The sequence below is a fragment of the Tinamus guttatus genome, unplaced genomic scaffold (assembly GCF_059628265.1).
Source record: "Tinamus guttatus ecotype Peru unplaced genomic scaffold, ASM5962826v1 Tinamus_guttatus_pri_ptg000997l, whole genome shotgun sequence".
Taxonomy (NCBI): Eukaryota; Metazoa; Chordata; class Aves; order Tinamiformes; family Tinamidae; genus Tinamus; species Tinamus guttatus.
The window spans coordinates 7,501-22,955 of NW_028289531.1; the positions used below are offsets into that span (position 1 = coordinate 7,501).

Sequence of the window (15,455 nt, forward strand, 5' to 3'; positions counted from 1 at the left end):
GCAAGTATCTCAAATAGAAAATGTGTATGGGTACATGCATATAAACCCTTATTTTTTCCTGAACCATGACTGTTATTGCACAGAAGTATCTAATCTATTTATGAATCAGTACTGTCTCTTGTGCATGCACCTCATTAATTAAAAATAAAGCTATAGTAGCTCCAGAAGTATGCAATTCTCCATCTTCAAAGCAACCTATATTGTCAGGAGCCTGAATTTTGGTGACTGCTGCACTCTGAATTATGCATGGAGAACTGCTGCAGCAGACATGCTTGGCCACATTTAGCCTCACCTCTCAGATGGCAGGCACCGCAGTCAGGTCACTGTAGCCATAGCCCTTGTTTAAGGAGCTGGCAACCCAGGCTCTTAGGAAAAGGCAAGTACAAAAACTAGCTAAATCAACAGAAAGGCTCCAGCAGAACTGGCACCAGCCTGGAGACAGCAAATGAGTGACTAAATGTCCAATATCTTCATCTTGAATGTTTTGTGGTTCTCCAGCCAGCTGCTGGCCTCACAATCTCCTGCCAGGAGGAAACACGTATGGGATTTCACTGCGTGCCAAGGGTGGATCTGACCCCAATGCACACAGCCAGCTCAGAGCACAGGCGCTTGTAAAGTTGCACATAAGCTTCACTTCTTTCAAGACATAAAAGTGTGCAGCTCTTCTATGGATCCCGACATGTACAAGCCAATAGAATGCAGCATCGGTGATGTGTAAGATTAGCAGCTAGCTGTAATTTTGTATTGTGCTGTTGCAGAAAAACCCTGCTTAATGAACTGGATTCGCTAGGGAGCTCTGGCTCTGAAGATGCGGCTCCTCTGCTGCACATTTCATTTAAGTATGTAGGAAGATTTTGCTCGGCAGAGCTCTGCAAAGTCCTCAGGATTTGTGACACAATAATGGGTTGGGCTGGACATTCATGAGAAGTGTTTGTGTATATAGGCATACACACATGGAAAAAAAAGAGCAAGACAATACGGGCTAAAAACATTGCCCTAAATCATGGAAGAATGACACACGGTTGTTCTACATTGCTGTTATCTCAAATACCCCCATTCAAGTTACACTTCTTGGTCTCATTTTCCTAGTGGACCAGCTCCTCCACTCTCACAGTAAAAGGTGAGCGGAATGCTCAAGTTTGTGTATTCACCAATAAGGGGATTTCCCCACAGTCTGGCTGAAGAGCAGGACAAAGGGAGGGGGGAGACTGAGCAGAGCCATGAGTGAGTGGGACAAAAGAGCATCTGCCAAGAGGTGGGGGCCTTTACAAAGGAGGGAAATAGGGGAATTCCTCCACATTCTTCAGTAAGGGGGACAAAGGAGGTGGGTGACCTTAGGTGAGAACAGATGGCGGGAGGCAGGGAGTTCGGTGTAGGCAGGCAAGGAAGGCTGTAACTTCTGAGGACCTTGGCCAATGGGGAAAAGGAGAGGGCGTCCCTCGGTCGGGAAATTAGGATAAAAGGGGGGCTGCGTCCTCCAGCAATTGGAGACACCCCACAGGGCTATGCCCGGTGGACTCTCCCTTTATTCAAATAAAGTTTTGGGACTCCTCTGTCTCCTTTTTGGACATTCAGTTCTTGATAGCGAGATTTTCTGCACAATTGGGGGCTCATCCAGGATCCTTCCACCTTCCGGGAACGGCAGATGGCGATCGGGGTCGACGGCGCGCCTCACCATAGCTTTTGGTGATCGACTCCCTTCGACGGCAGCCTGCACTGGACGACTGATTGGGTTCCTGAGACTGTCCGGAGACAGACAAGAAGCGGATCAGGGGGATCCACAGGTAGGACCAGGAGGGGGTCCTCAAGTAGTCCGACGGAAAGGACTAGGTCGGACAGAAAGGACCGCTAGGAGCAATGGATCATAGGGATCCATAGGTAGGACCAGGGGGGTCCTCAAGTAGTCTGACGGAAAAGAGTACTAAGTCCGATGGAAAGGACTAGGTCTGACAGAAAGGACCATTGAAATCTCACTGGTGAGTACTATGGGACAGTGGGGAACAAAAGGGGTGACGACCCCGACATGGACATCCAGGGAGGGCAGCAAAGGGAAGCCAAAAGAGGATGCTGGGAAAAGGGATGACGACCCTGACTTATCCCCATATAGTCCCTTGGGGAAACTGTTGAGGGTTTGGGATAACCTGTGCATTCCCCCAGAAATAACCAAGGAACTAATGATAAAATATTGTTGTTTTGTTTGGCCAGAATATAAGTTATCAGGGGGATTTAGGTGGCCCCCCGTAGGGTCAGACCACGATCCTAGTCTTTGTCAGGTTTTGTGCCTGTATCTCAGTGATACTGAGAAGGGTTTCATCGAGAAAGAATGTGCATCAATATGGTTAAGGGCAACATCTAGAGGAATCTATGTAACGAGAGAGAGGAGAAAAAGGGAAGCAGGAATCTGAAGAAAGGCAAAAGAAAACAGATAAGGAGGTGTGGGATGTCCTCCAGTACCTTTTCCCATCTTATCATCAAAATCCATCAGGAACCACAGCTCCTGTCCCCTCTCTACCTCCTGCTTCAAGCGACAGTGAAGAAGAGGAGGAATGGGACATTTTGTCCCTTTCAAAACAAGAAAAGGAAGTCAGTAGTACAAGGTGCCAAAAGCCCCCAAAGCCAAATGCCTCTGTACCAGATTCCACTGCGAGGCCAGGACGGGAGGCGGGGGGCACAGTTTGGATTTGTGGTTGTGCTTGTGCCCCTGATCACACAAGATATAAGGTGATTAAAGAACTTATTTATATGATCCTATAGGGGTGGGGGAAAAGATAGATGAATATCTAAGAAATGCAGATTACACTTGGAAGGTTTGGGATTTTCTTTTAGGAACCCTTTTTGGATTGCAGGGAAAGGATAATCTTGCAAAAGCTTGTCAATTATGGGAGGACAAGCACACACAGGCAGGCCAAAATGCAGTTTAGCCTGCCCTCAGGAAAGAGGAAGGACATTGGAGGAGGGAATGCCCACAGAGGCCAGTAGATCCTCAGGAAAAGGAAATTCACTGATTGAATTTTACATGGATTGTTAGGGGTGTCGAGGGCTTCCATTATAGCAGGGACCCACTATGCGGGAGCCTTTGATAACACGTAGGGTGGTTCCAGACCGAGAGGAAGTGTGTTTCTGGATAGACACAGGGGCCTCTCGATCCACTTCTTTGAACTTTATGCCAAAAGGAGGGCAATTGTCAAAAGGCTCCTTGGTTATCAAAGGGGTAAGTGGAAAAAACAAAGTGTGTCTTCTCCAGCCCTATTAGTGGATGTGGATAATAAATTTGAGATGCATGATTTCCTTTTGGTCCCAAATTGTGATTGCAATCTGCTGAGGGGTTGGAGTTGATGGCTAGATTGGGAATGTCAATTGATATTGTGGGGGATGAGAAAGAAGTTAGCACTACTGTAACTTTGTGCAAAGTGTCTGATAAAGCTAGGCTGAGGTAAACTCAGAAGTGTGGGCAGTTCCAGGAAAATATGGAAAATTAGACATGGAATCTCTTCAAATTGCTTTAAAGCAACCAGGCCAGGTAGTCTCTAAAAGCAGTATCCTATTTCAGAGGAGGGAGGAAAAATGATAAAACAACAATTGACATGGACAGTCCTCCCGCAAGGATACACCAAGGCACCGGTCCTATTTGGACAAGCCTTGCAGAAAATACTGAAGGAATTTATCCCACCCCCAGGAGTCAGGTTATTGCAGTGCATGGATGACTTGCCCCTATCAGGGGAACAACAGAGGGTGATGAAGGAAACCATTGTGAAGTTACTCAATTTCTTGGCCCAAAAAGGGCTTAGGGTGTCTCGAAAATATATATATATGTATATTTGGGGCATATTTTGGCTGGAGGTTTAACCCGAAACAGCCCCAATGTTGTGGTATGGACATGAGAAGGAGAACAGAGCTTTAGAAAATTAGAGGATAAATTGACCAAGTCTTTAGCTTTAGCTCTTTTGGACTCAGAGAAAGAATTTGAATTATATGTGGATGTCAAGTGGGGCCATGCCACGGGAATTTTAGTGCAAAAGCATGGAGGCATGCGAAGACCAGTAGCTTATTTTTCTAAAATATTAGACCCAGTGGCTAAGGGGTGGCCTTATTGTCTGCAGAATTGTGCAGCTACAGCCCTACTGGTAACTGAGGCCCAAAAACTGACCACAGGGGGATCCCTTGTTGCCAAGGTCCCATACCTGGTCGGGGTGTTGCTACCTGAAGGGGCTTCTGAATGGATGATGAGATTTAAAATTAAGAAGCGGGGGAGGGTTTAACCCAGCTTCTTGCCTGACTGGCCCCAAGGGAGAAGCACGGAGGGTGGTGGATCTCCAGACTCAGGCTAAGGAAGATTTGAGAGGCGTCCTTTGGCTAGATAGGAACAATGTGTTTATTGATGGTTCTTCAAAACTAATAAAGGGGAAATGGGCCACAGGATATGCTATCATTAAGGGAAGGGAGCTGCTGGAGGGAGGAAAACTGCCGTCTACCTGGTCAGCCCAAACCGCAGGATTGTACTCTCTAATAAGAGCCTGTGAATTATATCAAGGCAAGCTAGTGAATATCTTTACAGATTCTAAATATGCATATGGGGTGGTACATATGTTTGGAAAGCTGTGGGAAGAAAGAGGTTTATTAACTTGCCAAGGAAAGACATTGGTACATAAGGATCTGATCAGCTGCCTGCTGGAGGTGGTGAACTTCCCCAAGAATGTCTCAATAATTCATATCAGGGGACATCGGACAGGATACTTGGAGGAGGTAGTGGGCTCTAAGATCCTCCCTCTCCTCCTGGTAGTCCAGCCATTGTCAGAAAAGATGTCTTTTCTGCCAGAAGAATTAGAAATAATAAAAAGTAGTGGGGCAGAGGAAAGGAGGAGGCCACTGGGGCTCTGGATGACTGGTGGGGGCCTTCCTCAAAACCTATGCTGCCCTTGGTCTTTTTGTTCTGGTGAGAATGGGCTACTGAGGGCTGCGGGGCAAACAGCTGTGCGCCCACTCCAACGATGCCAAGTAGACTTTACTGAGATGCCCCATGTAGGGAGGCTTAAGTATTGAGCAGAATGCTCAAGTTTATGTATTCATCAATAAGGGGATTCCCCCACAGTCTGGCTGAAGAGCAGGACAAAGGGAGGGGGAAGACTGAGCGGATCCATGAGCGAGTGGGACAAAAGAGCATCTGCCAAGAGGTGGGGGCCTTTACAAATAGGGGAATTCCCCCACATTCTTCAGCAAGGGGGACAAAGGAGTTGGTGAGCTCAGGTGAGAACAGATGGCAGGAGGCAGGAGTTTGGTATAGGCGGGCTGGGAAGGCTGTAACTTCTGAGTACCTTGGCCAATGGGGAAAAGGAGAGGGCATCCCTCGGTCGGGAAATTAGGATAAAAGGGGGGCTGCGTCCCTCAGCCATTTGAGAGACCCCACAGGGATATGCCCGGTGGACTCTCCATTTATTCGAATAAAGTTTTAGGACTCCTCTGTCTCCTTTTTGGACATTCAGTTCTTGACAGCGAGATTTTCCGCAGAGTATCTTCTGGTGAAAGTATGTCAGTTGATGGGATAGCCCAAGGCATTTCCAACTGCCTCAGCAACAACCGGATCTGTAATTAAGGTGTTCTTAGAACAAATAATTCCAAGATATGGGTTGGTAGAGGCAATAGATTCAGAGGCACTCATTTTACAGGAAAGGTCCTTCAAGGTGTCATGACTGCCCTGGGGATTCAATGGGACTTGCATACCCCTTGGCATCCCCAGAGCTCTGGTAGAGTGGAAAGGATGAATGGGAACATTAAAAGGCATCTTTTGAAATTGGTGTTAGAAACTAAGATGCCGTGGACACGACTTCTCCCATTAGCTTTAGCAAGAATAAGAGCAAAACCAAGGGGAGACATTCAACTATCCCCCTTTGAAATAATGTTTGGGATTCCCTATCCTGCTAACACCCAACCTGGCAAGGAGGTGGAGATTGTGAGAACGGAACATTATGTTTCTGCAAAACCCTTACACCCGTGGTGCCCCGTGGTGGACGGCGGCCCGCAGGGCTCATGGTGGCCGAGGGCGCCACACATGACTTCACGCGGGATCTGGCGCGAGGCTGCCCTGAGCCCGGGGCGCTGCCATTGGCCGCCGGGCAGGGCCGAGTGGCTGCTGGAGGCGGAGCCGCTGCCGTGGCGCGGGAAGATTTCGAGGAGAGACACTCCTTACGATCAATCTGAAGAGAATCCAGAGCGGTCGGACCTTAAAAGGAAATACCTAGTTTTTGTGTAACCACCCACCCCCTTGCTGGTATATAAACCCTGCACGCGACACCAGGGGGGGGTCCTTGGCAAGATTCCCTGTTTGAGGGTGAGACGGGGACCCCAGCTAGCTGGTAATAAAGATGAATCCTGCAATTATGGGCCTCTCTGCTCTTCTCTCGCTCGGGGGTTGGGAACCGGACTTAACAGAGATAAGTGATATGCATATTTATAGCAATATGTGGCCAGAATACATTCTCTTGTGAAGTCTCTCCGACAGGAAGCCCAGCTCGCACAGACCCTCCCCTTGGATTTTGCAGTCCATAATATCCAACCAGGGGAGTGGGTCTTGGTCAAAGAATGGAAAGAAGCAGCACAGCTAGCAAAGTGGCATGGACCTTATCAGGTATTACTAACCACAGAAACATCAATCAAGACAGCTGAGCATTGAGCAGAATGCAGAAACTTTTCACAGAACTTTGGAGATTTGGACCACACTTCTGCCAAAGACCCAAGAAGCCTCTTATGCCTTGTGCTCCTAAGCCTCAAGAGAGAAATCAATTGGTCCAGCAGACTGCAGCGGAAGAGGGATTATTTTTGTATTTGGATGGGGAAAGGCGATCGAGTCAGACCACATTTTTTTTTCTACTGACCATTCTGTAAGAGGCAATGAATAGAAGGTGGTATGTGGGGGTCAGCCTGGGGCCGGTGACTGGCAGTGTCTCCTCGGCAGACAGAGGCTGAGCAGGAGAGGCGGGAGCTGCAGCCACGCGGCCAGCGCGTGACCAGGCAGCTCATTGGACAGCCTCCGGTCGTCGGCGCGGGATCATCTCGCTGATTGGCTGGTTCGGTTGCTGGGCTCCACGTGCGGCCCGGCAGGGCAGGGGCTGCTCCGGGCTCGGAAGCTCTGTAGGTGGCGTTTAACCCTAAATAAAGGTCTTTGGTTTCACCCCCGCAGAAGTCTGAGAATCTCATATGCTGCAGTGGTACATATATCACATTTCACTGAAAAATACTGACTTTCCCTATTAACAGGATTAAGGAGGAATTTGCAAATTTATTTCAACCCATAGGTCTAAATCAAGGGACTGGTGCACCAAAAAAAAGGGATATATAGCTTTATTCAGCAAATTCCTTTCTCAAACTTCCTCTTCTTTTAACCAACTCAGAAGACAAATGATACAAAATAAATTAGTAAAAAAATCTCCCACATTTCTGCATAATTTTACTATGAAAATAAGTACTTCACTATCCCATGCTTCTTTATACACTTCTTAAATAGGTGCATTCATTTTGCATAAGACACGCGGGGAGCAGATTGAAAGCATCCCTGCAAACAGGAATAGAAGTGCAAACTTGATTCATTCATTGCCTTCCACAGGATTTTCCACTGAAAATTCCTTCTTTGAATTTTAATTACATCTTATTTCCTGCTTAATGTCTCCATCATATACAAGGTAATAACTATCATATTGCTTCGCTACTTCTGCAAATAGGGATATCCAGAAACAGTAAGAATGCAACTCCAAGAAAATGCAGAACTCTATCAGAGAGAAGGGAGATGATCATACGTTTAAAACCAATACTAGACTGGCTAGTGAAACATGGTTTATAACTCTATGAATGTTTAATTTGCATTTGATAACATTTAAGTAGGAGCGGAACTACTGATTTAAAGAGAAAAAGAAGTGAATCTTTGAAAGATGCAATAAATTTTCCTTTAAGATTTTTATTAATTTAGTTTGTTGTGGAAGCTTCACTCCCCTTTTTCCAAAATTACATCTCAGACTGCCCCCTCTGATGTCCTCTGCTAACACTGTTCTTGTTTAGTTGGTCAGGAGGGCACCTGCTCAAGAAAATGGTCTAGGGCAGCTGGTTTGGTAGCTCTGGGAGAAGAAATGACATGTTCATAAAAAGTTAGTTGCTACAGAAAGCTGCTAGTGTTCTCTCCAAAGGCCCCAACAAGACAGAACAGACTAGGCAGGCTGCTTTGGTTTGCAGGAGCAGGTCATAACCAGCATAAGCAGATGTGTCTAAACCAATACAAAACTCCCACCAAAGCTAATCTGGGTTCTCAAGTAGTAAAAGACCAGCTTCAAAGGATCAAGCAAACTTGAGTCAGGCCTCTAAAACATATAAAGACTTGTAAATCATTGCTGGCTGCAAAAAGAAGCAGAGAAAGCTCAGCCACAGGGAATACCTTCCAGCCTGCATTCAGTTAAGATGGAAGAACTAAGGATGAGAGGGATGAGAAGGGAAGAACTGTGGAAAGCCAGGGGGTACATTCAGTGGACGCAAAAACTGAGCAGATCTTTTGAATCAAAACCACTGCAGGATATGTATTCAGGATTTGAACCATATAAAAATAGTTTCTACTGGGTACTCAAAGGATTCTGGCTGGTTGAGGCATCATGTTCTCTTCAAATCCCTTTTTTTTTAAATCTATTTCTCAAGAATTTTTAAGTGTATTTCTTAAGAAGCTTGTTTATACTGGCCTTAGACCCAAAACATATGGTCTGAAAATGCTTCCTCCTAACTTTCAAATAGTTTTCTGTCTAACATATGAATACACTAAAAATACTTAAGGAAAACAAAAAATTTCTATTAAAAAATAACCCACATACAGTTCTTTCACAACCTCAGTACTAGAACAGGAGCAAGAAAACCTAGATACCCAACATCAACATTCACCCAACCTCTGTATGTGCCTTCACCATCTACTGAATTCACCTTTACTCTGCAACACTTAGTCTAATTCATCATTTTCATAACAAGATTAACTGACATATTTTTCACATGATGCATTCAGATTACTTCAACCAAGGTATTTGCATATGCATATAAAAATACTTTTATATGAAGTCTATATATACACAAAGAGGCAGAAAGATATAAAACTTACCATCACTTGTAGAGAGAGTGTCATTTGCACAGACCAGTGCCAAAGTAAACAACAGATGCCGAAGATCCATACCTCTAAGTTCTGTAATAATAAAAGACAATGAGAGAGTTTCTTTATAAACTTATGTTATTACAGTTACATGGTATTTAAGCTACTATTTAGTTTTATTAAATTTCTGACTGGAGTTAAACCAGAAGTGTAGTTAGTTTATAGGTTATTGCCTTGTAAAGTCATATAATATCTTACAGGCCAGAACAATAGAGTCTAGAGTAATATTTTACAGTATTTTTTTTTAATGGGACCAGCTTATGGGCCATTATTTCATTGAATACAGAGGAAAAAATATAACATTATTTTCAAATTCTATCTTGCTTCTAGGAAATAACCAAACTTTTCCCATAACGACCTTTCAAAATTGAATTCAATGACTTGCCCAGGTTAAATGTGAAAATGCGAAAAGAGCAATAATTTCAAGCAACAAAGCTATGATCCCTTTTCCAGGTCATGCTCTCTTAACACTGCGTTTGGCTTTGCAGGCCCCATATAATGCTTCCCGGGACTAGGGCTCCATGCAGGAAAAAGAGGAGCAATGCAGTCTTATAATGCATCTCCCACACCAGAAAGCGAGAGACCGTGAGCAAGACAACCCAGCTGGATGCCTAGCAGAGTACCCACCACCAGAGCGAGCGGTGCTCACTTAGCAGAGAGAGCAGGCAGAGGAGACAGCAGGAGTTGGAGCAACCTGGACTAACCCTCTGTTCTGCTCCCCGCTGGCTTCGTGCAACTGTGAGCACGTGTCTTGGCGTCCCTGCTCTGCTGGCCTATCCTTAGGGGCTGTCACGGATGGGGGCTCACACTGAAAACTTCAATCATCAGTGCCATTTCTGAGCAGGCACCTTCCGATGGACCCGAGCACATGTACACAGCTCACCACACAGAGCCCCTGGCACAAGAGCCTTTCTATAAGTCTTTACGATCTTCCCAGAACACACTTCCCTTCTTCTGCCTAGTTTCTTTGCAGAGCACACATCCTGCAACCCCATCCCACAATTCCGTATGAGGGACAGGGTTTTGTTCATGCCGTTAATACTCAGCTCTGATAACAAAGAAGGGAAGAACCTGGTCTATGCTGGACTTGAGAGCAGCACAGCCTTCAGCACAAAACTGCACAAAAAAAAAAAGCATCCATCTGTAGTAAGGAAAAAACAGTCATAAATATGGATTACTACCTGACGGTTTACAACAGTACCAAGGGAACACAAGAGATTACTGGAGACCTTCAAAAGCACAGTTAAAACACTCAAAAGAACATGAACACTGAAACGATGCTTGAACATCTTATTCCATGATGTGAAATTGCCCAGCACGCTGGCCTCCCAGCTCAGCGAGCCCCTGCAGGGATACAACCATGGCTCCACTTTGGGATCTTACTTCAAGTACGACAAACTGTGCTTTTCCTTTTATTTTTTAATTGGACATTTTCTTTCATCATCTAACAGGAGACTTAATCAGTAGTGTTCAGATAACCAAGTCCACTAATGAGCTGTCGAGGGTCACTCTGTCGAGTATCAAATGTTGAGGCTCACTCCACGAGTCGGAGCAAGCAACACCTTAATATGAAGGGGGTTTAACTCGTGGCGAGTGCCGAAGCCTTCTCCACAAGCCAGAGTGAACAACACCTCTATGCAAAGCGAAGTCAACTCCACTCTGCTGTTGTCTGCAGCAGAGCTTTATACCGGTGCAGGTGGGCATGCGCTAAGGAGCAGCGTTCTCATTGGCCGGCTACAGATTTCCAGCTGGTTGGTGCTCCTCCAGGTGTTTGGTTGCTAGGCGTCGGTCCAGTTCCCCCTGAACACGTTCTTCTCTTCCAGGTGAATCCCATTACTCCAGTTTCTTATATATTCTTATCAAGGCCCCAACATCTCCCCCTCTTTTTTCCAAAAAACAAAAATTAGCAATAAACATTGCAACATTGGCAAAACAAAGTAACATAGCTGTAAGCCTCAGCATTTTCCCCTCCTTTTTCAAAAACAAAAATTGCAATATCATGCACCAAAACACTACAAACAAAAACAAAGTAACATAGTTGCAAACACAAGCATGATCATTCTGGTCACACTTTTATGATAATGTTTCATTTTTAAATTCCCAAGACAAAAGAAAATGGTCCCAAAGGAATACACAATTTCATTTTGCTTACAACCACAGAAATTCTTCTTGGAAAGGTAATTGTGCTCTTCATTTCAGCAACAGGAGAAGGAAAAAATCTTGCCCTTTGGAGCTGGGGAGGATGGGGGTCCAAGTTAGTATGGTCAGACTGGATATGCTATCATTTTTAGTTTTCAACCGCTGGAAAGTTCTTCCAGTCACGGAGTCTGCCGCTCTTTTCAGTTCCAGATCTTGAGAAAGCTGTCCCACGATCCTGTTGCCACTGCCATTCCATCTTCAGTCACACCTAAGCAACCGACACAGTTATCATGATCAGCAAGGACACCTGCTCTATCAGCTTTCAGTGTATCCCAGACATTGCAGTTGAAGTCGTCATAACCAGCTAGGAGGAGACGTAGCTGTCCCAGATTATAAGCTTGCCATCCTGGGAGGCACTGACTAGAAGCCTGGAATCAGTCCCCCAGTGCATTGCGTAAATTTTAGCCAAGTGTCCCCGGAGTGTTCTTCTAGTACGCATTTGAATTCTCCCCACAGGGTCAATGTTGGCTGTGATCTGAGTCAAGGTGGCGTTGGCACATGCTTTCCTAGCATCCCTGATTTGGTTTTTCAGTTGCTCGGCCTCCTGGCATAACTGGTCAAGCTCACTCCTTTTCCCGTGCTAAAGTTGCACTTCACTGCCACCTCTGAGAGGACCACAAATCTGCCCTTCCGTCCGCTGCTCATTAACGGGCCCGGTTCGTCCGCCCGCCCTGGCCTGCTCCCGGCAACACCGCGGCTCAGGGGCCGGGAGAAGGAGGAGAGGGCGGCAGTTGTGGGGAGAGGGGGCGGGTCGCTGGCTCTCGGCTCCTCCCCAGGGGACCAGTGCACATCGATTCTAATATGTGCACGTCAGAGTCTCTAATCACTGTGGATTTTGCCACGGGAAGATCGACTCCTGCGCTTCCGCGGGTTGCAGCGGAGAGTTCGCAGAGGCAGCCATTGTCTGGGGATACTTGTTCGCCACGTCCCTCACAACGCGGCGGCTCCCGTTTCCCTGCAGCGGCGTGCCGTTCTTACGAAACTGTGATCGACACTCCACTGCCTTATGCCCGAACCTTTGGCATCTTGCACAGGTCCCATTGAATCCTCTCAGGGCCATACCTTCCATCCTGAATCTGTTAGGACACTTCCTTTTCATGTGTCCTAATCGACCACATAGGAAACATGTTCCATGAAATCTCTTATCTCCCTTTCTAGACATTCTTTCTCCTTTAAGTGCTGCGGCCAAAGCCACACCATGTATTTTTGCCTTCTGTTCTTCCTCCATCATTGGCGCTCGGGCACAGGTCTCTATCATCTGGACAATTGAAGCTCCTGGTGGCAAAGTAGCCAATAGTTGCTTACAAGTTTGGTTTGCGTTTTGAACTGCCAAATCTTTAGCCAGAATTGCTTTCATTTCCGAAGGCACATTAGGTGCCATATCCAGGGCCTCCTTTAGCCGATCAACAAAGTTGAAAAAGGACTCGTTCGGCTTTTGTACTATTTTGGTGTATGGTAACTGTGGCGTTCCTATTTGTGGTAGGGCAAAAAAAGTGGCTAGCACTGCATTTTTTGATTGCTGTAGTATCCTGGGGTGGAGCGCTGCCTGGGCCTGGGTTGCCCGGTAACGCCCATTCCCCATCAATTGATCAAGGGTGGCAACCCTTAATGGATCATCCATGCTGCGATTTAAATTTTCCAATTGTTTTTCTTCTAATCTTTCCTGCCATTTTGCCAACCAAAGCATATAAGCGGTAGAGGAAAGCAGAAGCTCCATTATTGCTCTGCTATCTGCAGGCACCATATGGGAATACTTAAACAGAGCAGAGACTTGATTTCTCACCAACTTATTGTCGTGCCCATATTGCATTATTGTTTTTTGTAAGCCTTGAACCAGTTTCCAATCAAGAGGTTCCCACCTAGGGCCCTGGGCTCCCATTACTACAGGAGCTGCTAGTGGTGTTAATACAAATTCTCCTTGTAGCTGAGCATTCTCTATGAGTCCTTTATACCATGCTCCCGCATTAAATGTTGGATCAACAGGTGGCATTCCCTCATCATTACTTCCACCTGTAGTGGCTGGGAGCTCCAGCAACAATCCTTCTTCAGCTGGGTCACTTCCTCCAGCTGCCTCTCCTTTCCTTTGAATCTTAGGAGTATCTTTTCATGCCTCCCACTGCTCCAATTGTTTATCTACATTTTCCAACCCCTCCACTATAGCCCTAGGGGCAGCCTTATAGGCTGCCTTCACATCTCTGGCCTTGGACCCGCTGTCTAATCGCCGCATTTGTTCTAATAACTCTGTCATTCTCTCTGCTTGCTCCCGAAGTTCTTGTCGCATTTTTTGAACCACGGCATTATCATCGTCCGATCCATCTGGGATCGGTACTTTAATTGGGTCCACTTCCATTTTGGGCGCTGTGGGGGTTGGTCGCTTTTCCCCCTCCCATTCGGGCACTGTGGGAGGTGGTCGCTTCTCCCATTCGGGTGCTGTCAGGGGTGGTCGCTCCTCCCCCTCCCATAGGGGGAGATACTCATCCACTCCCCCCATACTTCTCGTTCGGCCATCGTTACCGACACGCCCGTTTAGATGAAACTCCTTTTTTCTTATTCTCTATTTTCTCACATTGACTCGGCTCAATATTGTTAGTACACTCAGAACTTTCAGACCCATTCTCCTCTCCTTCTTCTCCATGGAGCGCTTCCCAGAAAGCAGCAGCGACTAATCGTTCAAACATAGGCCATATAAGATGATATGTTTTCGTGAGGTGCCACGCTTCCTTTGAGCCTAATTGTACACCATCCCATAGTTCTCTTCCTACTCGCTCCCATGACTCAAACTTATATGCCTGGGAAGCTTCTTCTATGATTTTTCTCTTCTTACAAAACAGCAATAAATCGGTTAACTCGGTTTTTGAGACCTCAATCTTAGTTTTTCGAGCAAGCCTTAAGAAGCATTCAACAGTATCATGTTCCATTGCTGTTGCAGCCACTTCCACTCTAGATGCGGCAATTCCCATTCTGACTCTCCAGGTCAGTCGTGGCCACAGTCCGCTTTTCTCCAGCAAGATCCCTCGCGTTCTCACACGATCACATCACCCACGATCCCGTCAGGGTCACCAGATGTCGAGGGTCACTCTGTCGAGTATCAAATGTTGAGGCTCACTCCACGAGTCGGAGCAAGCAACACCTTAATATGAAGGGGGTTTAACTCGTGGCGAGTGCCGAAGCCTTCTCCACAAGCCAGAGTGAACAACACCTCTATGCAAAGCGAAGTCAACTCCACTCTGCTGTTGTCTGCAGCAGAGCTTTATACCGGTGCAGGTGGGCATGCGCTAAGGAGCAGCGTTCTCATTGGCCGGCTACAGATTTCCAGCTGGTTGGTGCTCCTCCAGGTGCTTGGTTGCTAGGCGTCGGTCCAGTTCCCCCTGAACACGTTCTTCTCTTCCAGGTGAATCCCATTACTCCAGTTTCTTATATATTCTTATCAAGGCCCCAACAATAAGCAACAATCTTTAAATGAGTGTTAACACAACTGATGCTGTCAGAACTGGATATTAAACAACAGACTCCCAGCACAGTTAGCAAAGTCTGAAATTCATCAACAACTGTAAGACACAGACACACTGAGTATTTAAAAATTTTGCAAACGCTAAATTTACTAAAACACTAAAAGAGGTAATTCCCTCTTTTAAATTTTATTACCCCAAACGAACATATTCACTCACACCGCAGAAAAAAAATGTAATAATTACAAACTCTAAATTTCTCATTCATGCTGTTTAATACAAAACTTGAAAATCAAAAGGTATTTTTCACATCTTCTTTCACATAACAGCTCAATAATTTTCAAGTTTCAAAACACAATACAAGACAAATTTATTTCGACCACACTTTAGAGTTTATCCTAGACCCTGAAGAGACAAACCAAGAGACCATCCCCACCACATCTGCTTTGACACCTTCGCAACCTTGTCCAAGGGCAACTCCCTTATTCCTAAGTAGACAGGAAAGAAGGAAAATGTATGGTGAGACTGGATGCATGCTAGTGAGGATTTGGGACAGAGACTGCTCTGAGAGAGGCAGTCTGTGGAGCTGGACCGAGGCACAGGGAAGGCTGCAGCTGTGGGAGTGCACAGGGCTGCAAGAA

General features: G+C 46.0%; 1 protein-coding gene across 1 annotated transcript; it reads right to left on the reverse strand.

Annotated features, from left to right (window-relative positions):
- Positions 1-12,188: 12,188 nt before the first annotated feature.
- LOC148590922 (endogenous retrovirus group K member 21 Gag polyprotein-like) lies at positions 12,189-13,646 on the reverse strand. Its single transcript, XM_088538308.1, has 2 exons — positions 13,573-13,646; positions 12,189-13,056 (listed from the first exon to the last, which is right to left on the reverse strand). The coding sequence occupies exons 1-2, from the start codon at positions 13,644-13,646 to the stop codon at positions 12,189-12,191; spliced, it is 942 nt and encodes a 313-aa protein (XP_088394434.1).
- Between the last annotated feature and the right edge of the window lie 1,809 nt (positions 13,647-15,455).